This window comes from Telmatherina bonti (genome assembly GCF_933228915.1).
Source record: "Telmatherina bonti genome assembly, chromosome: 5".
Taxonomy (NCBI): domain Eukaryota; kingdom Metazoa; phylum Chordata; class Actinopteri; order Atheriniformes; family Telmatherinidae; genus Telmatherina; species Telmatherina bonti.
Genome location: NC_136623.1, coordinates 14,572,587 through 14,597,351, shown reverse-complemented (window position 1 = coordinate 14,597,351; position 24,765 = coordinate 14,572,587). Strand labels below are relative to the sequence as shown.

At 39.0% G+C, this 24,765-nt stretch overlaps 2 protein-coding genes across 2 annotated transcripts in view; one reads left to right on the top strand and one right to left on the bottom strand.

The window, feature by feature from the left end:
• Window positions 1-207: 207 nt before the first annotated feature.
• Window positions 208-1,200, top strand: LOC306756268 (free fatty acid receptor 2; the record flags this gene model as incomplete). The annotated part of the gene is made up of 1 exon (XM_079240991.1): window positions 208-1,200. One exon carries the CDS (start codon window positions 208-210, stop codon window positions 1,198-1,200), a length of 993 nt encoding a protein of 330 aa, XP_079097117.1.
• Window positions 1,201-20,501: 19,301 nt separating this feature from the next.
• iglon5 (IgLON family member 5) overlaps window positions 20,502-24,765 on the bottom strand; it is a gene marked incomplete at its 3' end in the record, with an annotated part of 118,643 nt that continues 114,379 nt past the window's right edge. The window contains exon 8 of the mRNA XM_079240274.1: window positions 20,502-20,605. Within this exon, the coding sequence (XP_079096400.1) occupies window positions 20,502-20,605 (104 nt within the window). The remainder of the gene's footprint in view (window positions 20,606-24,765) is intronic.

The following is a 24,765-nucleotide window of genomic DNA, read 5'->3' as shown; positions in this document are numbered from 1 at the left end:
GGTGAGGACAGGAAAGCCACGCTGTCTCATTTGGTTTGTTCCGTTCCACTGACCCAATAAGAAGCCTTCGTTTCTCGTGGTTCAGACTACACGACAGATCGAGCCTCTCTCTGCTCTAGTTTATTCATCCTGAAGAGTCACACACCAGGACACAACAGGACACATTTCAATCTCTGACTGATCTGAGTGACTTACCGAGCCAATACCATGGAGGAGTGCAGCACTGCTTTGTGTATCTCTGTCTACATCATTACCTTTGTGCTGGGATTCCCAGCAAACGTGCTTGCCTTCTACACTTTCAGCAGGAAGGTGAGGCAGAAACCCACACCGATTGACATCCTGCTCCTCAACCTGACCATCTCCGACCTCCTTTTTCTGCTCTTCCTGCCCTTCAAGATGCAGGAAGTGATGAACAACATGCTCTGGGACTTGCCCGACATCCTCTGCCCACTGTCTGGCTTTGTCTTCTACATGACCATCTACAACAGCACTTTCTTCCTCACTGCTGTCAGTGTTGAGCGCTATTTGGGGGTGGCATTCCCCATTCAGCACACGCTGAAGCGCCGACCTGTGTATGCTGTTTTTGCCAGCATTTTTTTCTGGATTTTCAGCTTCCTTCACCTGAGCATTGTGTATATTGTGCCCTTAATTGGCTCAGAAACCTCAAATTCAACCAACAACACAAGTGAAACCACAAAGAAGTGTTATAAAGATTTTACCGAGGCTCAGCTCAAGGTCCTCCTCCCTGTGCGTCTAGAGCTCTGCATAGTGCTTTTCTGTGTCCCTTTTCTTATTTGTAGCTTCTGCTACATCAACTTCATCAGGATCCTCTCTAAATTGCATCACATTGACCGGCGCCGGCGTCTCCGAGCTATTGGCATGGCTCTGGGAACATTGTTGGTGTTTGCTTTATGTTTTGGCCCGTACAATGTCTCGCATGTTGTGGGCATTATTACAGAGAAAAGTCCTGCCTGGAGAGACAAAGCCCTCCTGTGCAGCACCTTTAATGCTTGTCTAGATCCTATAATTTTCTACTTCTCCTCCTCTGCTGTGAGAGGAACGGTCGGCAGTGTGATGAAAGGGGTTAAAAGTCGCTTCAGCAGGTGCATGTTCTGTCACACGCTTCAGCCCTCCAAGGGGAGAATTAACAAGACTGCAAAAGATAAGGAGCACAAACAAGAGGAGATCAATACTATCTGAGCTGACTGGAAGGGAACTGTGAGCAGCTGCCTCTACTAATTTCTTCATCCATGCAAGCAGGAAATTAATGCCGTGTTCATGTTTTTACACGTGAGAAAAGGACTTGGCTGTATACACTGCTGTGTGTTTTTGCTTGACTCTCTGATGAACTTCCAATTAGAGACAACCGACTGTTTGCCTGAACAATCTTCACCAGTTTTAATGCAGTGTTCTGCATAAAGCTGCAGAGACAGGCCACTTTGAACTGTCACATAAAATAAAAAGGTATTTCGTGCATGAAAAGTAACAGGGTTTCATAAGAGCTGCTGTAATGCTGGAACATTTTGTGGGAACATGGTGGTAAGAAAATTAATTCTAAGCAACAGCCCTGGATGTCATCGCTTCACAGCAGTAGATTAAGCTTTTCTAACAACTTTAATGTCATTTAAACACACGATAAGTTGTTTATTTGCAACACAGAGTTCATTGTGCGTCAAAATAGTGGTGGAATAATGAAAATAGATTTCAAGATGTTGCAGATACCATGGCTTTATCTCATTTAAAAAGTGCAAAATTGAATGTTGCATTTGTTTTATTTATTGTTGTATCACATCATCCTGTACATATTTTCATTTTGAGTGTGTGTATTGATTTAGAATGTGAGATGTCTATGTTGCAGAAATCCTGGGTAACAAATGCAATGTATGAGAGCTTTAAGGAACATATGTAACACATTTGAAGTTACATCCTTTTACTAGGCATTGTATAAAATAACTAAAGGAAGACAAAGTGTGGAATTACATGTAACTGTCAACAGCATAAGTCCAGCCCGGCATATTATGGTCCATCCTCTGTTGTGGAACACCAGAGAAGATTGCTTTCACATGGGAAACAAAAAACACCTCAGCACCACTGATTACGTACACAATACTCTGCTGGTTGTCTTTTGATAAAAGGTCCAGAAAAAGTATGAAATGTCATATCAATCAATCAATCAATCAATCAATCAATCAATCAATCAATCAATCTATCTATCTATCTATCTATCTATCTATCTATCTATCTATCTATCTATCTATCTATCTATCTATCTATCTATCTATCTATCTATCTATCTATCTATCTATCTATCTATCTATCTATCTATCTATCTATCTATCTATCTATGACTCAGTACCTACTACCTACCACTGGAAGAATGATCCACACCATGTGTTATTATTATATTAGTGTTTAACAGAATATTTTTCTGAACATGTAATATTTGAAGTCTGATTGACAAATATTGTAATTTTATAAAGTGAAAAAGAAAACTTTTCCTTATGCAACATTTCCTTATGCCTATAAACAGAAATTTTTACATAATTTATGACTCAGGTTATTTTGTAAAGGTATTAGTGTGGTACAATTCCTGTGTGTTCATGTGAGGCTTCATGACGCAAGTGGAAGAAATACAAGTCTCTATGCAAACACCATTTTCATAGAATAATCTGATAACATATTTACGCAATTATTAAAATAATACATGAGTCAGGAAAGGGTTAATAACTGGGACTGATCTGATTGTCTGTGAATGACTACTCACTGCATTAGATGAATTTAGATGTCATAATCAGATCACTTGTATTATATAAGATCTAAATTATGTTTATGTTGCATCGTATTCATACAAGTTGTTTATGGAGATTTTGAGCAATAGGAATTTCATCGTTAAAAAAAAAGAAAAGCAAAACAACAATGTGGTAACAGTGTAGATCCATCATCATCCTTTAAATGTCAAAATCACATATGCCCTCGGCATAGTAGGCAGGACTAAATTTAAAGTGAACTTCCTCCAATATGTGCCTGAAGATCTCACTCCACATGCTGCAAACATAAACAATACCATCACACAAGCAAGTGCTGGCGTCGGATGTAATCCTGTTTTGTGAGGATTAGTCCCATACGGAGGTTGAGCTAATCACTGTATCTGTATGACAGGTGGATAGAAAATGCCATGAAACATTTGTTTTGACATACAAATGCCAGCAAATGACTCAGATGAGTGGGCTACCTGCCACTGATCCAATGAAATAAAATCAAAAACCCGCTAGTCAGCGTGGTGCTGCGATAAAAAGTTTAAGACATAATCAGCTTTGATGTGTTGAAAGAAATGAATCATGGCTTATGAGACATGTATGGGAAACTAAAGGAAAATATGTGTTCAATGAACAGGCATGTGGCTGAAAATGAAGAAAAACCTCCATCAAACATGACAGAGAAAAGGATCTTCGTATGTTACTTGATTGGGCGTAGATTTAAATGTAATTCATCCTGTTCTTCTTGTGACGTCTCTGGACTTGGTTTGCATGACGTTGTTTGTCAAAGAGGTGTGCTGTGCACCAAAGGTGCTTTTTATCTCCTCTCCTATTTCATTTTGTGTTTCCTGGAAGACTGTAATTGGTGATTGTTGACTTTTTCCTTACAGGAACAAGACAATAAGACACACACAGTCCCGTGTTGAGCTGGGTTGCACGTGTCTGTGTGTCCATCGTGTGTTTGCCAATGGCAGGAGGAAGCCTTGCAATTACAAGGCAGGCATCACTTTCCCTGCGCTCAGACATGTTTGAAGGCTGAAGAGTGACTGATAACACAAATGAGCCATGGCCCTTTAATAACTTCCTACCATTCTTTTTAAAACGTTTCCTGTCTCAGCTCCCAATAAAAACACAACATATCATCCTAGATAGGAACATAAAGATATTCTAGTATGTGCTGAACAGACTGGGAGTGGCAACTGGAAAGTAGAACAAGCACACGCACAACAAATAGAAAAGCCATCACCGATCACACCGTCTTATCACGTTATTGGGCATGGCAAAAATAAATCTGAGAGGCTGAACTGACTTTGGCAGATGGATGCTATCCTCCTCCCTGGGTGGAGAGGAGTTTAAACATTGACTGGAAAAATCATTAATTTCTTCAAGTATGCAGTACTGCAAGCGATCTGTTGCCTTGGACTGATCGATGTCTGAGCCACATTAACAGTCAAGTACGGCCACTGAGCAGGCAACATTTTACTTTGTGAGGTCATGCACTCTGTGCTCCATGCAGAGTGGGCCGTTTTGACCTACAAAACTCAAACATGTTGTTTATATAATTCAGAACTGCTACAGTTTGTTTACCCTGCAGATATGTTGAAACTCCCGCATTGATTGGTTAAATCTGAATATCTCAGAGACCATATATCTTTTATTATAACGTACTTGGATGGTAAAACATTTAAGATGAAGGCCTCGGTACATAAAATCCTGAAGAAGTTTAAATCAATAAATCTTATAACTCTGTAATGAAAAATGATTTAAAAGGCTGACAATTTAATAAAGAATGAAAAACCTGAACTTCATAATACAAATAGGTTTCCTCCTTAAAACCAACAGTGATACAAAACTACCAGCAAGTAGGTATATGATGACAGATGTAAAACAAAATGTTATTCTAGTCTCAAAGTAGATATGTTGCCATTTCCTATTCCTGTACACTGAAAGGTAGATATCTTGTACATGCGTAAATTAGTTCAATAGAGCAAGTGTTTACATGTTTTATTGACATATTTAGATTTCCTTTTTTTCTTTTTTTTACAGCTTTGTAAACTATACTATGACTGGTCATATGCTAATTTCTTATTAATCAACAAAATCCTGTCAACACAAGGCATTCTTTTCTTCCAATACCTTTGGTAAATTTACAAACAACGAAAAAAGTTCACAAATGAGCCAAAGCACCTTGCTTGACCTTTGGGAAATGAAATACTTGATTAGGTTAAACTAAATGGAGATATGTAAAAGAAAACCAAGCCTAAATGGCTGCCAAAACTGTACATATGCATATATTCATTAATTATCTGAACCACTTAGTCTGGGTTACACCCTGGACAGGTTGCTGGTCCATCACAGGGCCAATACAAAAACAACCTTTCACACTCACACTCACTCCTACGGGCAATTTAGAGTAATCGATTAATCTAACATGCAGGTCTTTGGACGGTGGGAGGAAGCTGGAGTACCCAGAGAGAACCCACGCATACATGTGGAGAACATGCAAACATGCAGCGCATGCGTATACAGTCATAAAACATAAAATGCCTGCAAATATACATCATATGTTTTCTTTAGATTCTAAAAACTAAAACAGAAATGCATTTTCTTGAGGACAAAATAAATATTTGAATGGGTAAATAAAAGAAATAAAAGACATATAACTCAAATGCAGACACTCAACTGTGTGAAAATCCCGGGAATATAATTGCTATTTTATTTAACTCATGGAGGCAAACTAGAGCTAGTCAGACATTTGACCTCCTTGCAACAAACTTTTTCCTAATGCTAGAAAAACTAACTTCATTGTTTTCCATTACTACAAAAAACCTGAAGCAAAACAAATTATATTATAATAAATGGACAGGAAATTACAGGTCAGCTCTACAAAGTTCCTGGGGATCCTAATTGATGATGAATTTCTTACTTTCAAACATCATATTGATGATGTGACCGAGCAGACAGCGTCCAGAGGACCACAAATATTGAATGAGCATGGTAGGAAATTGAAATTGAAATTTGTTCAAGAAAACCATAAAAATGCCGCTTTTATTATAGTAAATTTAATTCTGTGCAAACACTTGGCTATGTCAAGAAATTTGCCTATAAAGGATTCGATTTATTTTTTCCGTTGTGCTGAATTGTTCTGTTACATCTGACATTTATGTAAGTCTAATGTATGTAGACTGCTGGGATTATTTTTGTGTGTGTTAGATGTTTATGTTGTTGAAACAAAGCAACGAGTGGTTCGTATTCTGTCCATTACCATTTTATTTGACGAAAACTGCCCCCGATTTTAAACTTAAATAGTTTCCACGGAGTGTGACACTCCTACCACTGTAAAAATAAATGCTCACTTCAAATATTAGATTTCTGTGTGAATACACTAAACTAAATCCAAGCTAAGCTTATTAGGATTCAGATTTGAACCGGCAGGCAGGCAGATAGCAGGAGCGAGGCGGGATCTCCTCAAAGACATGGAGAAGTCAGGGTCTGGAGCAGTTTCCAAGAGGGGAACAACAATCGGCGAGGAGTGGGAGATTGACCAGATAGATAACATGTCATTGATGAAATGATGGAAAGCAGGTGCAGTCAAGGTTTCCATGGAGACAAGCACACCCAACACATAGATGGTGAGGCATATACCTCTAGAACTACATCCACTATTGCCCTTCTGCATAATGTGACTGAGAAACAACACTTCACAGCGCCATGACACCGTGTCACACATCAGCAACTGGTTATTAACACACTGGCCATTTTTTCCAGTACACCATAACCCAAGCAGTGAAGAATCACAAAGAATGAAAAGAAAGAGAGAAAGTGACAAAGCAAGATGTAAGACAAGAGTCAGAGAAGAAGAAACAGGATGCAAGAGGGATGTTGGATTAGCCTTCATTAGGAGGCACCAAAGAACAAGAATCTTCCAAAGTTCAGTGGTGAGATTTAAGGTATTTGCAACGGGGGAGTTGAAGGTTTAGAAAAAGTCTGTTGTAAATCTGTGGCAGCCCTGGCTTGACGTGAGATGAAGCTGTAGGGGTGAACTGCCATTTTCTTTCAGGATATTTTCTCCTGTTCATGTGAAGGAGGGAGTCTTTTTGAGAATGTTTTACTTTTTTGTTTCCATTCAGGGTTCAGGTTGCCCCTTTGGGTTTGAGGGCTTACTTTGGTTTGTTATTTCGGCCTTGATTCCCCCTGAAGTTTTTGCTTCACAGTTTTGCGAATTATTTAACTTAATGCAAATAAATTGTGGTGGATTGTCAGAAAGATGCCTGACTTTGATTTGAGGGCCTGGAAGGGAAAAAACCTTTTTTATGTTGCGCTCTTACGTCCCTGGATGGGATGAAACAAAATCTTTCATGTATTTCAGTCAGAAAAGCACCAATTAAAGTCCTGATGTTGTTGTTGGGTGAAGATAAAACGTGATCTTTGAGGAAATCTGAAAATCCATTCAGCTATTGAAAATCCTTCTGTTTGGCACTGTGAGTTGATGTAAAATGGACCAGGAGCAGAGTTTGTTCAGTGTTATGTGCTGTACACTTGCTACAGCAGTTATTATAAAAGCTAACAGCCTTAACAAGCAGAAGAACATAATGCTGCCATACTGGGAGAAAAACAAACCTATTTTTTTTTTAGCAATTACCTTGGTGACTTTAACATAGTCCACAATTTTCTATGTTTAAGACAAAAGAATGATTAATAGAAAACTTAAAAATGGAAACTATAAAAGCTATAAAAATAAAATCTATCTAAGCATTATATGCAGGAAATTAATTGATGTTGTCAGAGCAGTGGTCTCAGCAGGGTGGTCCTGCACTCCACATGAGAATGGTATGCCTGCTTTGATGGACTGCTATTTTTTTTTTTTTTTGTGGGGGGAGGCTAAAAATCATCAAAGAGCTACATATCTGGGCTCTGGCTGTCGGGCACCAGGAAACTGACTAGTTTGAAGAAATGGAGTTCGCTGAACAACCTGAAGACAGCAGGGCATTGTCAGCGGGGGGGGTTGGACAGGCTGCTGTGAGGGTTGTTGGAAAGTGGGGCGTCGCTGGTGACTGACGTGATCAATATCAACTGTTGCACTTTGGCAGGTCGGGGTGAGAGTACGGCTGAGGTGGGGCTGAGGAGAGAGACTCGTATGCAGGTCTTGGAGGACCTGGAGGTGAATTTGAGAGGCAAAAGGTGGAACTGGTTTATTGAATAAAGACAAAGCATCAAATGAGATCCATTCACTTAAACTGTGTAACTGCAGACAAATAACGATAACCAGAACGGATGTCAAACACTGGTCCTCCAGGGGCACGGTCAATTCAATTCTCAATTCAATTCACACAATTTATTTTTACAATGACACACACACACACACACACACACACACACACACACACACACACACACACACACACACAAACCTGCCACAAAAGGAACACCCTTTGAAGCGTCAAACTTGTAAAACAGTGGTCCCAGTACACCACCACATGACACATTGTATAGCATTGTCTTAATTGAAGCTTACTCAAATCAACACAACCCAGTAATACGGACAACCCACTGTGGGAGCTACATATAATGGGTTTCCTAGGACAGCTGTCCTGCAGGTTTAAAATGACTCCCCATTTTAAAACCCCATGATCTGTTAAAATAGATTAAGTTCTGCAAGCCTGTTATTGGCCTGTTATTTGAGTCTGGTGTTCTGAAACAGGGACAAAATGTAAAACCAGATCAAGGACCAGGTTTTAACATCAAGAAAACAGGAAAAAAGTTGTAGCCTCTTAAAATCCTTCCATTTTTGCCTAAAATAAGTTTGTTTTTGGGTGAAGGAGTTGCTGCATACCAACTTCTTTACTGGACAACGTTTATGGGGACCATGCTGATGTAACAGGAGCATTTTTGTTTCAGTATAATCTACTACTGGAGTACATTATGGCCTCAACGATGAATCGTCTTGGTGACTGGTCAGAAATAAGTGTTTACAGAAACTACAGTTATCATGGGGGCTTTGAGCGGTATACATCACTCACATTTTAAAGAATATTACCTTTCCAGTTGTGCATAACATGTGTAGGTACTTGGAAGGAAGACTGAGTAAAAAACATATTCATTAGTCATGTCCTGCCCATGAGACGTTTGGTACTAACGTGTTCATTGCAAGCTTGTTAATGAGTTTTTCATTCCAGTCGGGTGTGTTTAAGTATGGAAACTTATTTAGTGCAAAATTAGAATGCAGAGCAGTGGGTGCTGAGGACAAGAATTTAGAAACACTACAGAAGAAGTGGATTGATAGGAGGATATAAATAAAAACGTGGGACATAGAAGACTATTTTCCTTTTTGTCTGCACCTAAAACATAAAAATCACCACTTGAAAATAAAAGTTACAACAAAACTTTACATGACACAAAGCAAATAAAAAAAAAAAAGGAAGACATAGAAAATAATTAAATTAAGAGTAAAATGCATTAAAGGATGCATTATCGGTAGATATTCGGTGGAGGCAACATTGCTTTCAGGTAAAAATCAAAAGAAAGCATTTCTTCCACATGAAGGATTTCCACATAATAATTTGGCCATTCCTCCCTGCCTTGTTTTCTGGTGAGTTTCAATTCTCTGGGCTAGATCGATACAAGGCACAGCGAATGGTGCCGGGTGATTATTTCTAGATCTGTCATGAAACTGGTCAGGCAAAAAGATGAACTCTGAAGGAATTTCCCCGTCTTGAATTTTTATAGATTGGTCCTGGCCATTGGTTTTATGGTGATTCATGGCCCTCGTGGGGCCCAAGCTACGCTGTGCGAATCAGAAAATACAAATGAGACATAATTACCAGCGAGGCTACATCTCCCAAACACAGCAAACCTAATGAATTGTGGGCATGTTCATTTCTGAAACCAGCTATTTGTTTCTCACCCAAGATGAACAACTTGGTGCTGTTTCCCCACTCTGGGTCTTTCTGCAGGATGCCTCACCTCACAGTAATACCACCCAGAATCCTCCAGAGTTAGAGCAGGTTGATTTCTTTTACAAAAAGATCTGCCCCAGTGACTTTGGGATGAGCTGCTTTCCTGACTTCATTTTGAACCGCTGAACCTCGTACTTGAGGGATTTTAACTTTGAGATGACAGGACAGGGTTGCTGTTTTGCTGGGCATGACAGTGAAAGATGGAAGATACTGTCTAACCCTCGGCCCCTCTGGGGTCGCTGTCAGGGCGAAAGACACAACCATTAATATAATGTGTCATACAGGGAACTTTAAGTATAAATACTTTAAATGTGTATTGCTGGTGCCTGGGTGACAGCTGGATTGAGGTCAAAGTCAACTAAACTCCAACGACAGGGGAATTAAAATACAGACTTTTTTTCCTAAAATACATTTAAAAAGTTTAACGCAGACACTGAAAAGCAATGCCTGATTCTGACGTCTCTGGCAAAGATTGGATTTTTGGGACAGATCGTTAGGCCATGTCCGATGAAAGGATAATTAGTGCAGCTGATAAACAGCACAAAACAGATGCGAACAACTGCTGCATGGACAACAACGACTAAAAACCCACCATTGTCCGGAAACAGGACTCAGACTGACCATCTGTTTACAGTCATTAATGAAAATCAAACAAAACTGTGTTACAGATTTTCTTGGGAGGAATTTATGTTAAACACTTTGATAAAGTTCCGGTTTTGTTCATGACTTACATTTGGAAAGTTCAGCCCCTTATAGGAAGATTTTTTTTTTTAAAGCATCACAAAAGATATTCCTTCACCGGGCTGGATAAAAGTTTTTACTGAATATCATTTAAACTCCAAAGAGGATTAAAAATGACCGCTTTCTGTCAAGGTCCATGAGTTTGGTTTAGTTCTTGTTGAACTTCTGCTGTTGTCTGCTCTTTTGCTTCTGGTCTCAGTTATCTCTGATTGCTTTGTGTCGTGTTTCTTGTTTTTATTTTTAAGTTTGTTCCCCGTGTGGTAATCGGTTGAGTTTACTTCCTGCTCAGCTTTTGTCACATGTACTTCTTCTTAGTGATTAGTCCATCATTTTGTATGTTCCAGTTTTCATATGTTCATGTCCATTTCATCTTTTGCCACATTTGACTGTCATTCTGATGTCTTTCTTAGTGATGTTGTTCCTCGCCAGTCAGTCTTTCAGTCAGTTGTCTTAAGATTTGCCTTTTTGTTTAGTCTCTGGAACTTCCTGTATGTTTGATTAAACTATCTGCATCTAACATGTCTCAGTCTTCCATTTGCGTCCCTACATCTCGTCTTGTCTCATAATGCATCAAGTCACTTACATCTGACTGTGTTACAGTCTGGGTTTTCCACATAGATATTTATTGATGAGTTCTCTATAGGTACTCCGGCTTCCTCTCAGAGTGCAGAGACGTGCATGTTATGTAGATAGATCACTCAATCCTGGTCCTTAAGGTGTCCTGCAGGTTTTAGAGCTTTCCCTGCTGCAAATTCATGTATTGATGGCTTTAAATTTAGAATGGCGTAAAACACAAGTAACAACACAGCATTTTTTGACAACAGGCAAACGTAAGTAAAAAATCATTTCTCTGTAACTCTTGCATCTAAAGTTTAACCAACATTACGGCAATCAGCCTCACACACACTGTGGTCTGAGGTTGAGTTCTTTTAATAGGTCATCTCTCAGCAAAGACCTGAATTTGTGACTGATGGAAAAAATAGATTCAAGATGAGTTTGAAGTGCAAGCTGAGTATGACAGTTTACAGAAAGAGGAACAAACAACAAACCATAAGACGTGAAGGAAACTTCATGCAAAGAAAACATTTGCAGCATGTCCTGAATGTGCTGATATATTCCAAAACTCTTGTTTTGACTTTGGTTTGTTGATTTTTTCGTCTTTTTTGGGGGGGAAAACTGAATATAAATGTCCTGCATGCTCTAATGAGCAACTGTATAATGAATTCAAACATGTGCCCTTTGAGAGGAGAAATGCTAGGTGAAATTCTCATCATCAAACTAGAAAAAGAAACTTTGGAGTTTCAACTTGAAGAAAAAGTCTTCTGCATGGAATTTAGTTTAATGAAATTTCATTTGCTTAATGGAAACAGCCGTATCCACTAAGCAACATCATAATTGCAGTGATTTAAAGGGACATTGCTTTAGTTTATAGAACTAAAAATCAGGGACAGGTGGGACTAATGCAATGTTTAGCGATACTGCGAGCCAGTATTGTAACATGATATTCATTCATTCATTCATTCATTCATTTTCTAAACCGCTTAATCCAATTCAGGGTTGCGGGGAAGCTGGAGTCTATCCCAGCTGGCTTTGGGCGACAGGCAGGGTACACCCTGGACAGCTCGCCAGTCCATCGCAGGGCCATGTAACATGATATGTTAAACATAATCACAAATACATTTTACATTTCACACACTAATAACACACACAGACATCCACATGTCCAGTGGTTTTTACCCCGTTTCCGACATGGAAAGGAATATACTGTGCAAACTTGGTGTAGCGTAGGTTCAATTTCTGCAGTACTCTCAGTTTGACTTGAAATGTAAACAATTCAATTACTCATTTTTAAATAAAATGTTAATGTTACACTTTTAAAAATAGAGCCTTGAAATCAAGTGTTTGACTTTGTCAACATGTCTATCAGAGTGTTTTGTAATGTCTTATAAGATACTTTTTGAGGAAATTCAGTACTATGGCTAGGTGTTTCTACCAATCTATGGAGCCGCACCTTTGGCCTGCTGTCAGAACTAGAATAACAAGTGGCAGAATCGTCTGAGTCCATGCATGTCATGTGGTGCAGGAAGAATCTGTTTGCAACTATAGCATGGTGCTGTACATAAATAGCCATAATGCTAGCTGCAGTTAGCTTATACAGGTGAAGATCCTCATTCTGTGAATGAGGAAAAGGTTTAGTCACACTTCAGTCATTTTGTAGCTGCATTATGGCAAAGCATTTTGTGTAAAATTTGACTTTTTTTTTAATTTTTTAATTTTTTTTATCTTTGCTTTGTCGAGTCAAGTCAAATTAATTTCTACAGCACATTTAAAAACAGCCTCACTTCACAAAAGTTTCGCTCAGTTTTATAATTTAGTGTTTAATTTATATTTTTTAATAGATTCAAAACTGAATACTTTACCACCACACTTTAAATAAATACTGGATCATAACATATGATGAGGAGCTGTTTCTCAGGAGGAAGACCAGTTGTCTCCCAACGGGAATGTCGATGGATCCATTCCAGGCTTCCTCTGACTTGTGTCCTTGGGGAAGACACTGAACCCCACATTGCACCCTGATGTGTCTGTTGTTGTTGTTGTTGTGTGTGTGTGTGTGTGCGTGTGAGTAAATGTGACATGCAGTGTAAAGTGCTTTGACTGGAAAAGCACTATATAACTACAGTCAATATACTGTATGCTGTTAAACTGCATAACGTCGACAGTTATCCCATTTACTTTGACCGACTGCAGAATAACACTACAAGAGGAATGAATCAAAGTAAAATAACAGTGAAATGCTCTAACCTGCCAGTAAAGGATGGATGGGTGGACACATTTAATGCATCCACCCTCTTGCAGTGGTTAAGTACCATAAACTAATTCAAACACTCTACTGACTGCATTTATTGAGCCTTAATAATACTACTATTTACAGGAGTTTTTCATTCTTTTTGCAGACTTTGTACTACACATAATATTTCACATATTAGATTATTGGCAGAAAATTTCAGAAGAGTTTTCTCTCTGGATAAATATGCAGCTCAAAGTATGTTACCATAATTAATTAGAGTATATTTGCTCCGAAAGATGGTTTGCATGAATTTGATCCTTTGCAGGTGTGTTTAACTTACAGATGAGGAGACACAGATGTTTGTCTCTGACAGGAAGAGGAAAGTCCTCATGACTTTAAAACCATCCATTTGATGTGAGCTTTTTATCATGGTGTCTCATCAAACTAGATGTAGCAGTAAATATCAATGAAAAAAAGAGACAAATGTGCAAACAAAACAAAAAACTCAGACTATCTACTCAGAATGAAGGATTTACCTAACTCGCCTCTTTTCTCACCAAAACCTTGCTTCCAGCAACAAACCACACACGGTAAGTTTAATTAAAAACAAAACAGAGTTTTATTTTTTGTGTCCCTCCACTTGATATAATTTTAACTCCATGGATTTCGAAGAAAAAAAAAAAGACAACACTGATATGAAAGTAAATAAAAAACAAAAAGAAAACTAAATTCAGCAACCAAATGAATTAAAAGAAGTACAATCATCGGTTCATCGCACAGAACATCTGTCAGGGTATTGGATAAATGTTTTCGTGCTTTCATTCTGTTTTCTGTGTTTACATTGATAAAATCTCCAGACATAAATAAATGTCTATAACAGACGCCTTTAATCCAGCTGGGTGTTACGAATGAACCACACAACACTGGCCTGTGGAAAACCAGAGAATACACACACAAACACACAGATGCACACTAACTGCTTGCACTTGAGGCTCCTTGAACTGCTTATAGTTGAGCATAATGCACACTTCAACATACACCACTCATATATACACACACACACGCTATTTATATTAACGACAGCAGTGTGAGCAGACCTAGAGCACTATGACATTTTTACAGAATATCTACAAAAAGGACAGAGGATGGCAATTCCAAAGGAACCTAAGTGTGTGTGTGTGTGTGTGTGTGTGTGTGTGTGTGTGTGTGTGTGCTCAGAGATAAAGAGAGAGAGAAAACACCGAAGAGGAAGAAGAGACAGATGGGCTCCACATTCAACCCTAACCAAAGTCAGCTCATTCCTGCAGTTGTACATGGTGAATCTCTTCTAGTAAAGTCTGGTATTAGTTTCCAAATGAGACATTTTCTATTTCTGCACTCAGTAGCTATTTTTCTCTTGCGGCACATACGGCCCCTGACCAGTCCCTATAACACATCCTGTCACGTATCCCAGCTTCCAGTGCAACTTACACAACACTCTGTGGCATCTGTGGCTTCACCTCAGCCTGGCATCCCTTCTGTCTCATAACTACAGTATTAAACAGCACAAAAACACCAGTTGAGACTGTCACTCGTGAAAGACATCCAACTTTTTCCCCGTCAGTTCTCAGCACCACAACCGATATTTATTCATCAGTTGATTGACAGGGAAAATGCCAAGCGTGGGATAGTAATTCACAGAGGCCAAGAAATGGGGCTCTTTCTATGTTGGAGATGTGAGGTGGGCGACTTAATGACTAGGGGAGACGTGGTGGGCGAGACGCGTCCTTTGTGTTGTAGGGTCTGTGTGAATGTTGCTGTTGCTCAGCTGGTGGAGTGCAGCATGCTGTTAATTAGGCAGACGCTCCTGTTCTTAGAGAGGTAAGTGATTGACAAGACACCATCTGTAGCTGCAGTAAAGACGATGGCGAGACCCGCGGTTCTGTGGGCCAACATCGTCGAGGGCAAGCCGAGGTTTTAAATATATACAGAGCACCTGAAAAGATGCTGCTGCTCTTATCCAACTGCATTTAAATATGCATCTATCTATCTATCTATCTATCTATCTATCTATCTATCTATCTATCTATCTATCTATCTATCTATCTATCTATCTATCTATCTATCTATCTATCTATCTATCTATGACTCAGTGTCAAAATCAAGAGGATTTGTCTCATCACAATGCTGTCTAGCGTGCTGTAAACCAATGCATACATTAGCTTTGGTAATGAATCAGCACTGGAACTTAATACATTTGCAACATTGACTGCCCATGAGAGCTAAATGAGCCTGTAGATAGTTGGTAAACAATGGATAATTAGGATAATATATGGGAATTAGGGATGCTTTGCAATAAAGGACATGAGCAGGGGATTTGGAATAATAATAATCACATGTATAATTGTCACTCTAGTGTATCATATCCTTGTGGTATACTGGCTCTGGCGGTGAAATGTCTGCAATTTCTCGTAAATAAAACCTAATCTGTTACATATAATTTAATATTATTGTGCAGTGCACATACACCATACGCATATGTTTGCCAGATATAAGAAAAGCTATGACATTAACAATTGCTAATCTCCAAGTTAAATCTGTCAGGACGGATAAATTATTGAAAATACAGCGCACACTAAATTGTGCATGCAATGTTAAGGGGATCATGCACTTTTAACAGTGTATTTTGTTGCAAAACAAACAACAAATACCAGCCTGGATTGACTTGAAAAGAAATACAAATGATTAATTCTCCACTCTCTGGATCTGAGTCATGGCTCTGAACACATAGTTTACTGAGCTGACATTACAGCTTGCCCAAATAGTTGCAGAGAAGGGCTTAAAATCAATGTGCAATTAGGGGTGTCTTGTATCAGGCATGATGAATTATGCTCTCTGTTCTAAGGCTGCCTCATAGACACTTGATCAATCCAGATTCTGGGGCTTGGGATAAATTGCTCTATTCCAAAGCCATTCAGTCGAATGTATTGATTAACCATTGCCTTCTGAATTGAAAGTCTGTCCCTTCCTGTTCTAAGCAGGGAAGGTGCTGTAAGAAAGGGTACAGTTTGAGCCCGCTGACATATCAAACAAAGAGAGTAATACATTCACACCTTATCTGAGCCAGTTTATTGTAAATTTGCTTCTCTAAAATCTTGACTAAAATATGAACTGTACCCTTTTTACTGCAACCCTTCAGGTCAGTACTTTTCCTTGCACCTGAAAGAACTTCATACCTGGCAATTCTTGGTACAAGCACTGTCCTCTCCATGGCTGTAAAATGTTTAATATCTCAAAAGGTATATTAACAGGAGATGCAACTGTTAATTTAACACTTATTAATAAAACCTCACCAAAAGCACAAACTAAGGAAAGAGCAGCCATTTAAGTGCAATACTATACCATGTCCATGATGCTGGCATTAAATCTGTGCACTCCAAACCAATCTCATGGCATGTTGCTAACAAAGATTCTGTAAACAGATCAGCATAACCTTGAGCTACAGGAGCCAATCAACACTTTCTCATCAGGGTGCACCATATGCAATTAGGGGCTGTGGAATCGTCTTGTTTATATCACTGTAAACTCATTGAACCCCAGTTGGGGTGTTATTTACACACTCGAAATAGGCCAGACTGTGTTTGTGATCAAGGCTATGTTAATAATATTCATATTACATGGTGAAGACATAAATAGTGTGTGCAACACCTTCCCTTAGGGAAGACCACAGTGTTCAAGATTGGAAATGCAATATGAGCACTTGTCTGTCTTCTTCCTCTAAATGGAGAGTTCACTGTCTGGTTAGTGTCATCCCATCTCCCTTTTGGATTTGCATTGTCAGGGTATCCTCCCACAGGCCCGTTGGACTGGACGCTCTCTCAGTAGGAACCTCATCTACCCTAAAACTCTGCACCAGGGGGTATCTGGTGCCTTCTTGCCGACATACTCTTGTTGCGCCACAAGTCGTATACAGGACTGTGCAAAGGCTCTTACTTTAGCTGTTTAGATTTTTTATCACAACATAATTGCTGCTGCCATAAAAGTCATTAACTAGTAACATTAGCAACAAGGAGAACAGGGAGTCGTGCAAAGGATGCTGTGGCCTATTTAACTTTAGAATCAGCAATGGCTGAGGCTGAATGTCAGGGAAATGTGCACCAGTGTTCTCAGGAGAAATGCATTTTTAAAAGCAACTCATTTAGTTTAGGTTTCTCTTTTACTGGATCTTTAAACTTGCACAGCGCCGTACCTGCATCACTACCTCTGAAAAAATGTTGTATTAAAATACAGATTGTTTGTACAAATGCTCACATTCCCCTAAAACCACTCCACCGTTTCAAGTTATATTGCCCAATTTCCTCTCCCTTCAGACGTCTTACCAGCAAACCTGAAACACAACAAATCAGATTTTTTTCTCCAAGTCCACCCATCCACAATTATACCGACGTGCTATTTTCAAACCCACACTGACAAACATGACAGCATTTTACTTTCTTGCCCCCATTTGTCTTTTTTAATCTTTTTTTTGTTGCTTTTTTTCTTTTTTTTTTTACTTTATCAAGGACAGATTATGTACATACAGATGTTATATGCCACTGATAAACCCAGTGGGATGCTGACATTGAACAAGCAGCTTTTGAGAGACAAAAAAAAAAAAAAAAGAAAAACTGGCATGACAGACAGATATAGTGAGAGGATGGAAATGTGATTGCGGACAAAAGAAAAACCGAACAACTTGCTCTTGTGCTTCATTTGGAATCTATCGGTGTTTTAGGAGCAAACAAGATTCATGCATCATGGGGATTTTGTCACACAGATGATCCAAATTCATTCCAGAGAGCTTGACTTCTTTGATACAACATGTATTGTAGTACAAAGAGCCATTCAAACAGAGTGTCACCATCATTTTAAAGGACTGTACACAAGGAGAATACAACAGACTTACTTGATATGAGTTTGTTAATGGCAGATAATTTTAGATATTACACCACAGCTTTAACCATGACTGATATCTCTTGCACAGTAAAATTAGGGGTTATTGCTGGTTTGAAACAAAAAAAAAAGAATACAACACATTCAGACATTTGATCCCCTGTCAGGTCGCAGTAGACGGGGGTTCGGCCGGGGTGAAGTCATCCCTCCATGCAGGCTTCTCATGGCATGTTTGCATATAGTCGCTGCATCTTAGTGGTACAATGTTCTACAGGGGGGTGTTGAAACACAGGCTTTCCTCCGTCTGTTTGTGCTGTGGAGGAAAAGTGGCTGAATAATTGTGCCATGAGGGGGTTTTGTAGTGCTCATGCCTGCATGTCACAGGTACGCACTGGAGGGAGTAATGCCGCACCAAGGGGAGGTTGTCCTTGAAGAGGATTCCTGTCAGTGGTAGGATTGAGCTTGATTTATGGGGGGCATAACTGAGCGGCGGGAAGGACAGGTGGAGCCTGAGCTCCTTCACTTAGCCAGCCGCAGGTAATGGCTAATTACATCTTTATCTCCCTGTGGTCCGGCCGAACGGGAACCGACTTACAGACGCAACCAGAGACTGACATGGATCCAAATCATTTATCTAGCTGGTTGGAGAGGATGCACTATGACAAGTTGGACAAATGTGCTGTAAATGTGCGTTTGATGCAATTAACAGCATGACAAAGACAGTCAAATACATAAACTGCTTAAAATGATAAATTACATCACCAGTCACTGCCTCTGGAGTCAAATGAAATGATCCCTCAAAGACTTTCAAATATGTTTTTAAAAAGCTTGTCATGGCAAAATAGAGCACATCACTTTGAAAACTTTACACCATTTTTTTTCCACTGAAGTTGTTCAATGTGTGAGTAAAGTACAAAAAAACGATTTTTCCCCACGCACGGCTCTTTACCATCAGGATTTTGTTCCTTTTTTTTTTTTTTTCTCACATGGAATTAATATTCATAGTTATTCAAATACTTATTAACATCATCATCATCATCAGTAGTATTATTAACACCAAAAAAGTAAAAGCAGGTAATCTTGCAGAGTCAAACAGACACAGTGCAGGGAGGGAAGGAGTGTATGGACTCACAATAGGAACATCTCTAACCAGAACATGCTATCAACAAGCGACAAAGAGGATGGAGCCGCAGCTTTGAAACAGAAGATGTTGTTGTCAGTTGACAGTCACTTGCTGCTTCAGAAAGCTGGAGCGTAGTCGAGGCTTGGTGGGGATGTTGTTCGGCGCGAAGCAACTTGAAGTCGCCGCTGTGGCCTCTGAACTGCTTATATTTACACTGGGGGGGAAGAAGAGCGAAGGGAACGGGGTAGGGGTGTGACACAGCAGAGAACACTACAGCAATGCAATAGGGGACTAGACAGAGCACTTTGAACAGAGGGGGCTAAAAAGGCTTGGGTAGTGAGGGAGTCTACATGCGACACCTTAGTATAAACTCCCCCAAAATTACATAGGTGGTAGTTAAGATCGACACCATCACCACCACCTGTTTTTTTTTTCTTTTTATACATTTTGACATCATTCATAGCAGGTTCACTGCTACACAGTTAAGCTCATACATGTGTGTCAGTTGGTGTGTGTGTGTGTGTGTGTGTGATCAAAGGGTGATGCTTCACATGCCCACCAGTTGGACAAATTTCAGCAGGTCACATGACCGCCTGTATCACATTATAACTATCATATTCATAAATATCCACCAAAATACTGTGATTTCATGTGTAATTTCCATAAGGCAAACATTTTAGGTCAGTCAATAGTCTGTGTAGTATCTTACATACATGACCATCCAGGTGTTAGATTATCGATTTTCTCATTGATCACCAACACAGTCATAATATAATATACACTTTCTATTAACATAAACCTCGTGGTAATAATGAAAACACAAGGTCAGAGGGGGAGGGGGGGGTTGAGGGATGGGAGGGGGGGTATTTCACTACCAAGTCAGACAAATTCTGCAAGGCATTCTGTGAGACAATAAAAAGTAAAACAAAGAATAAAAAAGACAATTTGTACGGAAGAAATAGAGAAAAGGATATCAACAATGATTGACTTCGATATTGACTTGAGGATGCAAGGGTTCTGCAGAGGGGGCAGGGAGTCGTGTGTTTGATGCAATGATCAATGGCTCCAGGAATAATGCATATTCTTTTAGTTCACAGTGATGGGTTCATAATTAAAGAATTTCATTTCCTTTGTTTTCCTTCCGTAGTGGGGCAGAGAGGGAACGGAGGAAGAAGTCGGACTTTCGGGGATGTTTCAGGACGATTCCAAACAGAGCATGATCATTACACCTTTAGCAGAAGAACAGCAGAGAAGGAAACCCACGCACACATGGTGACACTCATTCCTGCATGTAAACCTGCCCCTCGCCCATGTAGGGCCCCCGGTCCTGGAGAGAAAAAAAAAAAAAAAAAAACAGAAAGAGAGGACAATGTAAAACCAGTTTTCACTTTTAAATTTTGCCTTGTTTTTATTTTTGCATCTAACGGCTTTGTTTTGGGACCTACTTGCATCAACCATCTATGTGATTATTTACCAATTATCTTAGCATGATCCTTACACAGAAGACACGATCTATTGCCATTCCAGATCTGTCACACAGACTCCAAAGCACAAACAGTCTGCTTTTGATGTTGTGCAGTCTCGTCTGCTGCAACTTAAACTGGTGCTGGATGCAGACAAATTTATATTCATGTTTATTTGCCTTAGGTGAACAGGCGCACTGTGAAGCACAACCTTAGCATCACAAGCTACCTAGGTTTTCTAATTAACAAGAATTTACTATTAAAACAGAACACAAAATCTGGCATCCAAAATTGAGTTGAAACTGGGTTTCTATTTCTGAAATAAATCCTGTTTCTCTCACAGTGTGAGGAACTGTCATGTGTCTTTAACCTTTTGGCATGATTTTGAATTATCATGACCTAGTTTACATGGAGACTTCAAACAAATCTTTACAATCTAAACTCTGTGTATTATTCTATTTGGAGTTTCATAACCGGTTTCAATTTTCTAATTCAGCACTGTGAAGTCTATGCTATACTGACTGGCTAACCTTAAACAGTGCCCTGGCTGACGTTAACAAAGCTCTGGCACTGGTTCATGCATATTTGCGGATTTGTTTTCAAAAGGCTCAAAGTCATTATAACCTGTGCTGTTGTGATCTCTACAAATTTACTGTCCTTCGCGTATTTCTTTCATTTTAACATGTTTACTACAGTAAATATAACCTGACTTTTTCAAATATTAAAATAATTTTGTAAATTGGCACAAAATCCTTAATAATGAAACCTTTTAAACACAAAAGCAAAAGAAAGTTAAAAACATCCCTGCTGTGAAAAGCACCCAATCCCAAGAAGCGCATCAGTATCTTGCCTGTAGATGGCACGTATTCATTCTTTTTAAGGGTTATAATGAATGCACGTCATCTACAGGTGAGATGCTCATACTGCACTTCTTGCTATGAGGTGCTTTTTTTATGGCAGGGGTGCAACACCATCTCCCTCTTTCTATGTCACTTCCTGTCAAATGGTTTTAGATGCAGTAGTAAAATTCTGACAGAAACCTCTCCAAAAGCCCAAACAGTGTATTTATTAGCGTGTCTTTATTTAATATTGGTTTCTACAATATTTTTATACATACCAATTTAAGGAGGGCTCTAACCTGCAACATGCTCTTTAATTTAATATATTCTCATACACTGCTATAAATGTTGTGAGTTAGAAGTGCTTATATGCTGTTGGCAGCATGTTTTTCCTCTAGATTTAGTAATTTTGTACAGGATCTAAGCAGCTATGAATATGTGCTAAGAATGGGCAGCTCATGGTAGGGTGTGACACATGTCACCACTAATAGCCATGCTACATATATTAAAGTTAGTTAGAAAACATTTAACCATCGATGGACAGTGGAGGTTTTGCATAAAGCAACACAAAATTGCAAACACAATGAAGCTATAAAGCACCAATATCTTTTTAAAATTTGAATAGTTTTCTTTGCGTGTCTTAAAATGTCATAATAATAAAGATTAAGTGTAGCAGTAATTTATGTGTTTTACTTGCAAAAGCTTGCAGAGCTTTCGTGAACATATTCTGAATTGTCATTTTAACTCAAACATGTTGCATTTTGACACACGTTAAAACGAATTATGCTCATAGACCGTATATGAAAGATCTTTTTATGTACAGTCTATGATCATGCTCCAGCCCATTTAGATTTGCCAGTAAAACAGCAAGACCAATAATATCCCAACCTAACTGATTTATCCTTGTTACACCACTGTTCGTAAATGTGAAGAGACCCATTGTGACAAATATATGACATAATGTTATATATTATTATAGTCTATTTGAAGTTACAAAGCCACAGAGTGGTGGAGGTTAACCCAATGACGGATTAATACCAGTATATGACACAGTTTAATGAGAATTGTGTTATAGACGTGTCAGTAGTGATAAGATGGTTGTGAGAACTCAAGGAATGGCCTAAAACTGCAAATAAATATTATACTAAAAAGCTGCAAACAGAGATAGGATTAAAAATACAGCTAAATAGTGAACCAAAACTGCAAATAATGAGAGCACATGCACTGGAAGTAACCTAATGTACATTGAAAATGACTCCTCAGGGCACTAAAACAGTGATTAACAAAACTGGGACAAACTTGTTGTGGTGACTCATGAAGCTGCTGCAACAGACTATTCATAAGTACTGCTAATAAAAGGGCTGAAATGTGTTTTTCAGTTTGTAGATGCAGACAGAACAGGATTTTAAAAAGCAAGACATCAGAGCTTTTTTTCATAAATGAAATGTTTTTTTTTTTTCAGAAATCACTGCATTATCATTTCTGTAAGCGGGTCAAAATTGTAAAAACAGCACATGCTATTATTCCAGGTCCTTTAGCAAGTTGTACTTTGGCCAGGAATCCTTGGTAGTTCTGAACACACCTCTGGTAGTTTGATTTTTGACCGCCCCTTAAGCGGAATTGTAAAAGTTTAAATGAGGCTGTTTTATTACATGGCAGTGACGTAACTTAAAGCCAGTCCAGCACGTGTACCTTTGTATCACAACTCAGAGAACGCTAACACAAGTGCTTAGCGTTAACTGTATCCAGTAAATCTCTGCTCTTTTCTCTCTCTGTCTACGTCTCAGCTGTTGAGATGATAGTTTTGCTGATGGTTGTCTTAAAGAACTCTGAGATAGTCTTCCTTCTTCATCCTTTCATGCACTTTCTTTCATTCGGAAGATGCTTATTTTGGGACACAGGCTTCAACTCTAGATAGAAATCTGTCTGTTTATAGAAATCCCCTTGACAGTCGACAATATCAGTGGCATTCCAGCAGCTTAGGTCAGACCATTGCCTTAGTGGTTCTTAAAGGGTACCTGACCTCCTTAACTTATTTCCTCTTAGCTGAGGGTAAGAGTCTTCGTCATGTGATTGGCAAAGCGGCAACACCTCAAAATCACTTGTATTTATAGCTGCTTGAACGGATGATATGAACAGCCATCATTTATGATCTCCTACTAGATCTTAAAAGACTCTAATGTAATAAATGAATAAAATAACCTACTTAAGTGGAGTTTAGTAAGTGTGTGTGTGTGTTTACAATTTTACTGCTGATTTTATTGGGTCAAAGGAAACTAAAAAGTTATATTACTCAGTGTTTTTTTTTATTAAACATATATTGTACAAACCTTCTGGCCATGAAAAAAACAAATATCATTTTAATTTTTATTTCTCTGGTGCCACAACTTCATGTTGTGGACAACTTGTAGAAATCTCAGTCTTTATCTGTACTGACAACCTAAACTAGTTAACATGAAAATGTAAATGCGTCTGTCCAGGAAGCAAAATAATAGCTATGACTTTGCACTGTTTAATCAGCAATATGTTCTGAGAGACTGGGCACTGGATAATACTTGAAAGGACAACTGTGAGCTTAATTAACCTTCAATCTTCCTGTTTTGTGCAGTATTGTAGTTACTAGATTAAGAAACATCTAACCTGGTGCCTTACACTGTAGCTATGATGTATAGCAAAAGCTAGAACAGATTACCCGTGGTCTGCGTAATGGACTCATTGACAGAAGGTAATTACAATAATGTACCTGTTTTGATACTGGGTTGCTGATGTTAAAATGCTACACGGGGCACCTTTAAAATGATGAACAAAAAGGTATAAAAGTGAGAAAATACAGTGAGGAGAGGCAATGAATATGGGGAACGGCATATGAACAGACATACCGCAAAAGTATTTGATTATGGTCAGATTTTCTGTGCCCTGTCCAGGACAGAAAGAGGTTTGTTGTGTTGTAATGATGGCAGGGGAAGAATAGTAGGGAGAAAGAAGGCAGAAGGACAGATGATGGAGAGATAGGCTGACAGAAGTGGCAGCAGTAGTGGAAAAAAAAAGAGTAGGAAGATGTATGGGTCTGACAGAGGAGTGAGTCATTGAAGGGAGACTGGTCTAAGATAATGGGGAAAGGAATGAAAGAAGAAAGGGGGATAGATGAAGGACTCACTTAAGATGGTAATGCCAAAAGCACTAAA